Raw genomic sequence first — 11,924 nt, 5'->3', positions numbered from 1 at the left:
CTACGGCCCTCACCACCAACGGTTATAACCACATTTATACATATGATTTATCGTTTTCCTCTGATTAATAGCCTCATTCATGAGTACATGTCTCCGCCAGAACCACTCAATGGACACTTGTCGTTTGATCTGTAACACAAAGGACAGCTAAGCTAGCACCTAATGCCTATCTCAGCCTATTTAACACACTGAAGCAACTTGATCAGAAGCACAGCCCTAAAGCCAAGTGCGACTACCTGCATTGCACCTTGCCTAACCCTAGCCATGGAGAACGACGGCGTCCCCAACGGACCAGCGGCGCCGGCGCCTACCCAGGCGACGCCGGTGGTGCGGGAGCAGGACCGGCTGATGCCGATCGCAAACGTGATCCGCATCATGCGCCGCGCGCTCCCTGCCCATGCCAAGATCTCCGACGAAGCCAAGGAGGCGATCCAAGAATGCGTGTCGGAGTTCATCAGCTTCGTCACCGGCGAGGCCAACGAACGGTGCCGCATGCAGCGCCGCAAGGCCGTCAACGCCGAAGACATCGTGTGGGCCCTAAACCGCCTCGGCTTCGACGACTACGTCGTGCCCCTCAGCGTCTTCCTGAAGCGCATGCGCGACCCCGAGGCGGGGACAGGTGGTGCCGCTGCAGGCTACAGCCGCGCCGTGACGAGTGCCCCTACCCATGCGGCCCCGCCTGTGATCCACGCCGTGCCACTGCAGGCTCTGTTGGCGCAGTCCGATGCCAAGCTCGCCCTAGCTCTACCTCTCTCTCTCTCTGTGGCCTTTCTCTAGCTCGAATCAGAAGAAGGAAGGGAGAAGAAGCTAGTTGACACAAGCGATTTTCCGGTGCACGTACACCCACGGTTTTGGATTTCGTTTTGGAGATTTTACCGGGCCAGGGCGAAATGGGCGAAATTCGTCTTTTCGGATTTTTTTCGGAAAGTTTCGGACGAAAATTACAAACTAAATTTCAAAATTTGAACAAAATTTGACCATAACTTCAAAATAAACCTGAACAACATATCTTTATTTGTCCAGTATTAGCCATACAACAAAATCTAGTACTGGAATCTATGCATGAACCTCATATGGCCAGGCTCCATTGCTGTCGTCGACATGGTTGCCCCGTGCACAGGGCAAACCACGGCCAGGACCTTCACCCTCCATGAATGGGAAAGAGAAGAACACTGGGCGGAGGAGTTCTTGAGGAGGAGGAGGCTGGGAGGATGTAGAGCGCTCGAGGAGGAGGAGATTGGGCGGAGGCGGCGCTGCCTCGCCTCCATGGGTCGGCTGCAGCCGCCGCACATGAGTGGAGATGGGGAAAACGAAATTTAGGGTTAGGGAAGGCTCGCTGGCAGTTTATACGCTACTGGGAGACGTCTGTGGGCTATATTGGACCTTGGGCTGGGCTGAAACATCATAAATGGGCGAATTTTTTGACCGGTTTGCCCAATTACCGGGCCCAAACGGGATGGACGAATTTCGGACGGATTTCGTTTTTTTCGGACGAAATCCAAAACTCTGCGTACACCGCCCGCAGCACGAACTGCGTTTCTTTTGTTTCCTGAGCACGAACTCAGTCCAGCCGACAATACACAGAGGATTAGTGAGCCTTTATACACGCGCACGTACGCTACGCCGCGCCCACGGCGCTCCACTCGCCCACACCCCGCGCCCGTCGCCTACTTGGCTCGCGCTCCCGTCGCGCCCGTACGCGGACGACGCGGCCACTAGCAGCCTGGACGCGATCCCTCCTCCGGCTCCATCGCTAGCTGAAAACTACCCACGCGCACGCACGCGTGGTCACACACACCTACACCTGGACGCCCTCGCACGTACCCGAGGCCGCCACGGGCCGGACCTGACGCGACCTGCGCATGCACACACACGCGCACGCTCTCAGCCCCGCCGTGGCTTATTCCTACATTTCACCCTCTAAGCCACGACCTACAACAGGCCGCCGTGCTCGACGTCGGCGTTCGCCAACATTGCCTGCTCCGCCGTCGCGCCCTTCCTCGGCTTGGTGCAGTCGCGCTTGAAGTGGCCTCGCTGACCACAATTGTAGCAGCGCCCGCGCCTATTCCCGCCGTTGCTCGACGCCACGCTCTTGCCGTCGTCGTCGTCTCGAGCACCGCCGTGTCGACGCTCCCGCGCTGCCCACTGCGCTGCCGTCATGAGCAGCTACTCACCCCCGCGCTCGCCGCCGTCTTGTCCACGGCGCCGAACCCTTTCATCGAACGCACGCAGCCGCCCGAGCGCTTCGTCGAACGCCATCGTCGTCACGTCGTGAAACTGCTCGATGCCGGCAACGACGCGGAAGAGGCTATCCGGCACCGTATCCAACAACTTCTTGACAAGTGCTACGTCGCCCAGCGTCTCCCCGAGGTTGGCATACCTCGCCGCCATCGACGCGAGCCTCCCGCCGTACACGTCGAGCTCCTCGCCGTCCGCCATCTTCATCCGGTCGAATTCGCCGCGCAGCGTCTCCAGCCTCGCCGCGGACCCGATCAGCGCCGACGAATCTCACCTTCACGGAGTCCCATACCTCCCTGACGGTGAGCTTTGTCGACACCTGCAGCAGCACATCCTCCGGCAACGCCCCGAGGAGCAACGCGCGCGCCATCTTGTCCTTCTTGGCGTTCACGCCGCGTCGCCCGCCGCCACCGCCTCCCATACGGTGTGGACGTCGAGGATCGCCTGCGCCTTGATGGCCCAGACCGTGTAGTTGTCCGCAGCATCGGCATCGCCATCGTCGCCAATCCGCCCGCGCCGCCGCCGTGTGGGACGAGCGCCATGGTAGCCAGCGATCACCTGAACCGAAGCTCTGTATACCAATTGTTGGCACAGTCCGATGCCAAGCTGGCCCTAGCTCTACCTCTCTCTCTGTGGCCTTTCTCTAGCTCGAACCAGAAGAAGGAAGGGAGAAGAAGCTAGTTGACACAAGCGATTTTCCGGTGCACGTACACCGCCCGCAGCACGAACTGCGTTTCTTTTGTTTCCTGAGCACGAACTCAGTCCAGCCGGCAATACACAGAGGATTAGTGAGCCTTTATACACGCGCACGTACGCTACGCCGCACCCACGGCGCTCCACTCGCCCACACCCCGCGCCCGTCGCCTACTTGGCTCGCGCTCCCGTCGCGCCCGTACGCGGATGTTAGACTGTATTTACATGTGTATATTGTAACGTTGTATATCACCTCATTATATATATATGTGATAGACCACCTCTAGAGGGTTGTGCTGGTTCCCCCCAAAGCCTATTGTCTTACATGGTATCACGCTAGGTTACGTCCGCTTCCGCCTAAAAACCCTAAACCGCCGCCGCCGCCGCCGCCGCCACCGCCGCCGCCGCCGCCGCCACCGCCGCCGCCGCCGCGCCCGCCGTCGCCGTCGCCCGACTGCTATGACGTCCGCCGCTGCGTCCGGCTCCACCGCCACCGGTTTTCTGCCGGCCTCCCTCGCGGCACTTCTCTCGAGGCCGCTGGATGCCGCCTTCCTTCAGGCGCCGATCGGGACACGGAGCGTCGGCTCCCTCTTCGCGCTCCCGCCGGCTACTACTTCGCCCGGGCAGGCGCTTGTGGCCCACACCGCCGCCGCCCCGTCAACCGCGGCTGTCGCGCCCTCGGCCACTGCGCCGCTGGTGGCGGAGGACGTCGCGCTGGCAGGCTTCGCGGCGTCAACCGCGGCCATCGCGCCCTCTGTCACCGCGCCGGCTGCCCCCCTCTGACTGTCTCCACGGTGGTCTCACCTCAGCCAGTCTCCTCGATGGGATCGCAGCCGCCGCCGCCGTTTCACTTCGGCCATCTCATCACCATCAAGTTGTCGTCGGACAATTACATCTTCTGGCGCGCGCAGGTTCTTCCGCTTCTTGGGAGTCACTATCTGCTTGGCTATGTCGACGGCTCTTTCCCTTGCCCTCCTGCGCTGGTTGACAGCGTGCACGGTCCGGTCTATAATCCGGCTCACCGTGTCTGGACAGGGCAGGATCAGGCGAACCTCTCCTCCATCCAGGGGTCGCTCTCTCCGGCCGTTGCCGGGCTTGTTGTCTTCGCCAAGACGTCCCACGAGGCATGGACTATTCTTGAGCGCTCGTTTGCGGCACAGTCGCAGGCTCGTGTATCTGGGCTCCGTCGCCAACTTGGGGAGTGTCAGAAGCTTGACTCCACCGCCACTGAGTTCTACAACAAAGTCAAGAGTCTCGCCGACACACTGGCCTCCATTGGACAGCCCCTCACCGACTCCGAGTTCAACTCGTTTATTGTCAATGGTCTTGATGAGGAGTATGATGCCCTAGTCGAGATCATCAATGAGAGGGGCAACTCCACGCCCATGCCAGCACACGAGGTCTTTTCACGCCTCCTGCTTACTGAGCAACGAGTCGAGACGCGCCGATCCAGGGGCAACGGCGCCCTCTCGGCAAACGCCGCCACCAAGGGTGGTCGCTCCTCTGCTTCATCCAGGGCTCCTTCGGGGCAGTCACCACCACCCGCCCCGGCCCCTCCTCCTACTGCGACGCTACCAGGGGCTGGCGGTCCACGTGTGTGCCAGCTTTGTGGTCGCGATGGGCACTGGGCCTCGAAGTGTCACAAGCGCTTCCAGCGGGGTTTTCTTGGTCTCGGCAATGACGGGAAGGATACATGCAACTTTGCTCGTCAGGTCGCCATGGCTGATCGTCCGCCGCCGCAGAAGCCACAGGGACACACTCAGTCCTACTCCATTGATCCCCACTGGTACATGGACTCTGGGGCGACAGAGCACCTGACCAGTGAGATGGGGAAGCTTCACACTCGTGAACCCTACCATGGCTCCGACAAGATCCACACCGCCAATGGAGTAGGTATGCACATCTCTCATATTGGTCAAGCATCACTTCTCACTAGACATGCCAATAGGAGTCTTCAACTTCGCAATTTTTTTCGAGTTCCATCTGTGACACGTAATCTTCTTTCAGTTCCTAAACTCACTCGTGATAATAATGTGCTTTGTGAATTTCATCCTTTTGATCTTTTTATTAAGGATCGGGGCACGAGGGACATTCTTCTTAGTGGGCGGCTCTGCCAAGGTCTCTATCGTCTGGAGCATCCTGGCGTCGCTCGCGTCTTCAGTGGAGTTCGGGTATCTCTGTCACAGTGGCATGCTCGTCTTGGTCACCCGGCCACACCTATTGTCCGGCATGTTTTGCGTCGTCATGAGCTTCCTAGTGTGTCTAGTAATAAAGATGTAGCAGTGTGTGATGCTTGTCAGTAGGGGAAGAGTCATCAACTTCCTTTTTCGGAGTCCAGTCGTGAGGTGAAACATCCTTTAGAACTTGTGTTTTCAGATGTATGGGGTCCTGCTCAGACTTCTGTTAGTGGTCATAATTACTATATCAGTTTTGTTGATGCTTACAGCCGCTTTACCTGGCTTTATCTTATCAAACGTAAATCTGATGTGTTTGACATTTTTGTTCAGTTCCAAAAACATGTTGAACGCCTTCTCAAGCACAAAATTGTTCATGTTCAGTCGGACTGGGGTGGCGAGTATCGCAACCTCAACTCCTTCTTTCAGTCGCTTGGGATCACTCACCGTTTAGCATGTCCACATACACATCAGCAGAATGGTTCAGTAGAACGTAAGCATCGTCACATTGTTGAAGCTGGTCTGACTCTTTTGGCCCATGCATCTGTTCCGTTTCGTTTTTGGAGTGATGCTTTCACCACTGCATGTTTTCTCATCAATCATACTCCCACTCGTGTTTTGAATATGAAGACTCCCATTGAAGTTCTCCTTAATGAACAACCGGACTACACCTTTCTCAAGGTGTTTGGGTGTGCTTGCTGGCCCCATCTCCGTCCATATAACAAGCGTAAGCTCGAGTTTCGTTCCAAGAAGTGTGTTTTTCTTGGTTATAGCTCTCTTCATAAAGGATACAAATGTCTTCATGTGCCCACTAATCGTGTCTATATCTCTCGGGATGTTGTGTTTGATGAGCATGTTTTTCCCTTTGCCAAACTCCCTGTGTCCACTACCGAGCCACCTGTCATGCATTCATCCTCTGTTGCTTCTGACCAATTTGATGATGTTGCATATTCTCCTCTATTGTTGCCTAACCATGGTGCAGGCACTGGTCGTGGGGCTCGTTTGGAGATTCTGGAAGTGCCATCTTCCTCTTCGTCGCCATCGCCTTCATCCTCGGCACCTTCTGTTGTGCATGAGGAGCACATGGCGCCCCTGCATGGCCTCGGTTTCCGTGCTCATGCACGGCCGATCGACGTCCTGGCCCGGTCGCCTCTGGCTTCTGGGCTGCCTTCGCCATCGTCGCGCCCTGCAACCCCGCCGACTGGGCCGGCCTCCTCGGTCCCCGTCTCATCCAGGGCGTCGGGGCAGTCATCACCAGGCCTGGCCTCGCCCGCCCCTGCCTCGCCCAGGGTGTCTGGGCCCTTCTCACCAGGGCCGGCCTCGCCTGCTCTCGCCTCGCCAAGGCCGTCTGGGCCGGTGTCATCGGAGCTGGCCTCGCCCACTCTCGGTTCGCCCATGGCCTCTGAGCCCCTGTCGTCGGGCCAATCTTCGCCATGCAGCCCGGAGTCGTCTGTCCCGAGCTTGCCTGAGGTGATTCCTGCATCTCCGGCGACCGTCACGTCTCCGTCACCTTCGCCTCCGCCGGCTCCTGCTGCTGCTCTACGTCCACATACGCGCAGTCGGAGTGGCATTTTTCAGCCTAAGCAACGTCACGATGCCACAGTTGCTTGGTTAGCGGCGTGCATGTCTGCTGCTCTCGCGGATCCATCCTCTGAGCCACGCACGTATCAAGCTGCTATGCGCATTCCTCATTGGAGAGAGGCCATGGAGCAGGAGTATCAAGCGCTTCTTCGCAATCAGACATGGACTCTTGTTCCTCCACAATCACGGGTAAATGTCATTGATTCCAAATGGGTTTTCAAAGTGAAGAGGCATTCTGATGGGTCCATTGAGCGCTATAAGGCTCGTCTGGTTGCTCGTGGTTTTCGACAGCGTTTTGGACTTGACTATGAAGACACCTTCAGTCCAGTGATCAAGCCTACTACCATCAGACTTCTTCTCTCTCTGGCTGTTACTCGAGGTTGGTTTCTTCGTCAGCTTGATGTTCAAAATGCTTTTCTTCATGGTGTCTTGGCGGAGGAGGTTTACATGCGCCAGCCTCCGGGTTTCTCTGATCCGGATCGCCCTGATCATCTCTGTCGTCTGTCCAAGGCAATTTATGGTCTGAAGCAGGCTCCTCGTGCTTGGCATGCTCGTCTTGCACTGGCTCTTCGTGCTCATGGTTTTGCATCATCAACTGCTGACTCCTCATTGTTTCTTCTTCAAAGGCCTGAGGTTACTATATACTTGTTGGTCTATGTAGATGATATCATTTTGGTCAGCTCCTCTCAGTCGGCTGCTACTGCGCTTGTTCGCTCACTTGGTGCTGATTTTGCGGTCAAGGACCTTGGGAAGCTTCATTACTTTCTTGGTGTGGAGGTTACTTCTCGTGATGCTGGCCTTGTTATGACGCAGAAGAAGTACTCTCTGGATTTGTTGCAGCGAGCTGGGATGCTTAAGTGCAAACCGACGACTACACCCATGTCTACCACTGATAAGCTCAATGCTGTTGATGGTGTGCTTCTTTCTTCTTCTGATGCGACAGAGTACAGGAGTATTGTTGGTGGGCTCCAGTACTTGACGATCACGCGACCAGACATTTCCTATGCTGTTAACCGAGTCTGCCAGTATCTGCAGTCACCCCGTGACACTCATTGGTCTGCTGTTAAGCGGATTTTGCGCTATATTCATTTCACGGTGGCTCATGGTTTGCATATTCGGCCGTCTGACTCTGGTTGTCTTTCAGCATATTCTGATGCAGACTGGGCTGGCAATCCGGATGACAGGCGATCCACGGGGGGTTATGTTGTCTTCTTTGGCTCTAACCTGATTGCCTGGAGTGCTCGGAAACAGGCTACTGTCTCGCGTAGCAGTACTGAGGCTGAGTATAAGGCTGTAGCCAATGCCACATCAGAGATCATCTGGGTACAGTCCTTGCTTCAGGAGTTAAGTATACCCCAATCACAGCCTCCTGTTCTTTGGTGTGATAACATCGGTGCTACATACCTTTCTGCAAATCCGGTATTCCATGCCCGAACGAAACACATTGAAGTTGACTATCACTTTGTGCGTGAACGTGTCTCTCAGAAGCAACTACAGATCAAGTTTATTTCTTCCAAGGATCAACTTGCTGACATCTTCACCAAGCCATTGCCTTTGCCACAGTTTGAGACTTGCAGGCGCAATCTTACCCTTCTAGATTCATTAGAAAGTGGCTAAGATTGAGGGAGGGTGTTAGACTGTATTTACATGTGTATATTGTAACATTGTATACCACCTCATTATATATATATGTGATAGGCCACCCCTAGAGGGTTGTGCTGGTTCCCCCCAAAGCCTATTGTCTTACAGCGGACGACGCGGCCACTAGCAGCCTGGACGCGATCCCTCCTCCGGCTCCATCGCTAGCTGAAAACTACCCACGCGCACGCACGCGTGGTCACACACACCTACATCTGGACGCGCTCGCACGTACCCGAGGCCGCCACGGGCCGGACCTGACGCGACCTGCACATGCACACACACGCGCACGCTCTCAGCCCCGCCGTGGCTTATTTCTACATTTCACCCTCTAAGCCATGACCTACAACAGGCCGCCGTGCTCGACGTCGGCGTTCGCCAACATTGCCTGCTCCGCCGTCGCGCCCTTCCTCGGCTTCGTGCAGTCGCGCTTGAAGTGGCCTCGCTGACCACAATTGTAGCAGCGCCCGCGCCTATTCCCGCCGTTGCTCGACGCCACGCTCTTGCCGTCGTCGTCGTCCCGAGCACCGCCGTGTCGACGCTCCCGCGCTGCCCACTGCGCTGCCGTCATGAGCAGCTACTCACCCCCGCGCTCGCCGCCGTCTTGTCCACGGCGCTGAATTATTTCATCGAACGCACGCAGCCGCCCGAGCGCTTCGTCGAACGCCATTGTCGTCACGTCGTGGAACTGCTCGATGCCGGCGACGACGGGGAAGAGGCGATCCGGCACCGTATCCAACAACTTCTTGACAAGTGCTACGTCGCCCAGCGTCTCCCCGAGGTTGGCATACCTCGCCGCCATCGACGCGAGCCTCCCGCCGTACACGTCGAGCTCCTCGCCGTCCGCCATCTTCATCCGGTCGAATTCGCCGCGCAGCGTCTTCAGCCTCGCCGCGCGGACCTGATCAGCGCCGACGAATCTCACCTTCACGGAGTCCCATACCTCCCTGACGGTGAGCTTTGTCGACACCTGCAGCAGAACATCCTCCGGCAACGCCCCGAGGAGCAACGCGCGCGCCATCTTGTCCTTCTTGGCGTTCACCGCCGCGTCGCCCGGCGCCACCGCCTCCCATACGGTGTGGACGTCGAGGATCGCCTGCGCCTTGATGGCCCAGACCGTGTAGTTGTCCACAGCATCGGCATCGCCATCGTCGCCAATCCGCCCGCGCCGCCGCCGTGTGGGACGAGCGCCATGGTAGCCAGTGATCACCTGAACCGAAGCTCTATATACCAATTGTTGGCACAGTCCGATGCCAAGCTCGCCCTAGCTCTACCTCTCTCTTTGTGGCCTTTCTCTAGCTCGAACCAGAAGAAGGAAGGGAGAAGAAGCTAGTTGACACAAGCGATTTTCCGGTGCACGTACACCGCCCGCAGCACGAACTGCGTTTCTTTTGTTTCCTGAGCACGAACTTAGTCCAGCCGGCAATACACAGAGGATTAGTGAGCCTTTATACACGCGCACGTACTCTACGCCGCGCCCACGGCGCTCCACTCGCCCACACCCCGCGCCCGTCGCCTACTTGGTTCGCGCTCCCGTCGCGCCCGTACGCGGACGACGCGGCCACTAGCAGCTTGGACTCCTCCGGCTCCATCGCTAGCTGAAAACTACCCACGCGCACGCACGCGTGGTCACACACACACACCTACACCTGGGCGCGCGCTCGCACGTACCCGAGGCAGCCACGGGCCGGACCTGACGCGACCTGCGCATGCACACACGCGCGCACGCTCTCAGCCCCGCCGTGGCTTATTCCTACAGGCTCAGCCCCCGATGTACGCGCCCCCAGCTCCGGTGCAGGTTCAGAATCAGATGCAGCGGCCCGTGTATGCTCCCCGGGCTCCGGTGCAGGTTCAGAATCAGGTGCAGCGGCCTGTGTATGCTCCCCGGCTCCGCTACAGGTTCAGATGCAGCAGGGCATCTATGGGCCCCGGGCTCCAGTGCACGGGTACGCCGTCGGAATGGCACCGGTGCGGGCCAACGTCGGCGGGCAGTACCAGGTGTTCGGCGGAGAGCGTGTCATGGGCCAGCAATACTACGGGTACGGGGAAGGAGCGTACGGCGCAGGTAGCAGCAACGGAGGAGCCGGCATTGGCGACCAGGAGAGCTCGTCCAACGGCGTGCCGGCGCCGGGGAGGGCAAGGGGGAGCCAGAGCCAGAGCCAACAGCAGAAGAATCGCAGGACAAGCCCGTCCAATCTGGCTAGCTGCGTGGGCGGCGCGCGTTAGCTTCTGCATCCTGCGTACTGTAATAATTTGCCGTGTCGATCCGGCCATGGTTTGTGTGTGCGTACTGCTTATCTAATGTGGGCTTGTCCTCTAGTAATTCATGTACTGCTTACCTAATGTGGGCTTGTCCTTTAATAATTCATGTACTCTTTGCTGTTGAAGTTATTGTCGCTTAATTTGGTTTTGCTTAATTTGGCTACTCATCATTGATGATCAGGTGAAAAAACCGCATTTATTCTCAAAAAGGTTTCCGACTTCTGTATTATTGTGATGCACAGTGTAGTACATAATATTTTGCGTTGCAAATTAGACCTTCGTATGATGTCACGAACATGTCATATTAACGGGTCATACGATCTCTCACGCTTAAATGGAAGTCATACTCTATTTCTCTCTCTCTCTCTCTCTCTATATCTATCTATCTATCTATCTATCTATCTATATCTCTGGCTCTATCGCTACATGTGCATACATATGTGCGTCGGTTAGCAAAATGGTCATGAATGAGTTTGGAGCGACATACGTACTTTGAAGCCTTTGGCCGATGATGACATCTTGCCAGCATAGCTGGAAAGGAAAGTGTCTGACCTTGTTGTATTGATGGGGCGCGTGCCGCGGGCTGGCGTGGAGCGGTGAAAAGGACATCGTCGCGCCACATGATCGATAGACTTGCACCAACTTCCCTTTCAGCAAACCACACATGCATACGCTGGAGAAAAATGAATCAACGTGTGCCGTGGCCAGCAATACTACAGGTACGGCTACGGGGAAGGAGTGTCGGCACTGGTAGCAGCAACGAAGGACCTTGTGCCGATGAGGAGAGCTCGTCCAACGGCGTGCCGGTGCCGAATGTAGGCACGGGGGAGCCGGAGCCAAAGCCAGCAGCAGAAGAATCACAGGACAAGCCCATCCAATCTGGCTAGCCGCGTGGGCAGCGCGCGTTAGTTTATGTGTTGTGTGTGCTGTAAAAATTTGCCGTGTCGACCCGGCCATGGTTTGTGTGTGCGTACTGCTTACCTAATGTGGGCTTGTTGTCTAGTAATTCATTTACTCTTTGCTGTTGAAGATATCGTCACTTAATTTCGTTTCCCTTACTTTGGCTACACATAATTGATGATCCGATGAAAAACTGCTTTTCCCCCCAAAGGGTTTCCGACTTGCATAATTATGACATACTCCCTCCATCTCATAATATAAGATATTATTACATCCAATAGTTAAGTATGAGAAAGAATGCAGTACTTAATATTTTGCGTTGCGAATTGAAGGTTTTTATAACGTCACCAAAATGTCATGTTCACCAGTATACAGTCTCTCATGCTCAAACATAAGTCATACTCTTTATCTATCTATCTATCTATCTCTAGCCACATG

The 11,924-nt window shown here is 56.3% G+C and overlaps 1 protein-coding gene across 1 annotated transcript; it reads left to right on the top strand.

Annotated features, from left to right (window-relative positions):
* The first annotated feature begins 264 nt into the window (after positions 1-264).
* On the top strand, positions 265-11,473 carry LOC119331140 (nuclear transcription factor Y subunit B-8-like). Its single transcript, XM_037604312.1, has 4 exons — positions 265-705; positions 10,084-10,173; positions 10,224-10,459; positions 11,404-11,473. Exons 1-4 carry the CDS (start codon positions 265-267, stop codon positions 11,471-11,473), a joined length of 837 nt encoding a protein of 278 aa, XP_037460209.1.
* Positions 11,474-11,924: the final 451 nt, after the last annotated feature.

Source organism: Triticum dicoccoides, chromosome 7A (genome assembly GCF_002162155.2).
Source record: "Triticum dicoccoides isolate Atlit2015 ecotype Zavitan chromosome 7A, WEW_v2.0, whole genome shotgun sequence".
In the NCBI taxonomy this organism is placed as follows: Eukaryota; Viridiplantae; Streptophyta; class Magnoliopsida; order Poales; family Poaceae; genus Triticum; species Triticum dicoccoides.
This window is presented reverse-complemented; position numbering and strand designations above follow the sequence as displayed.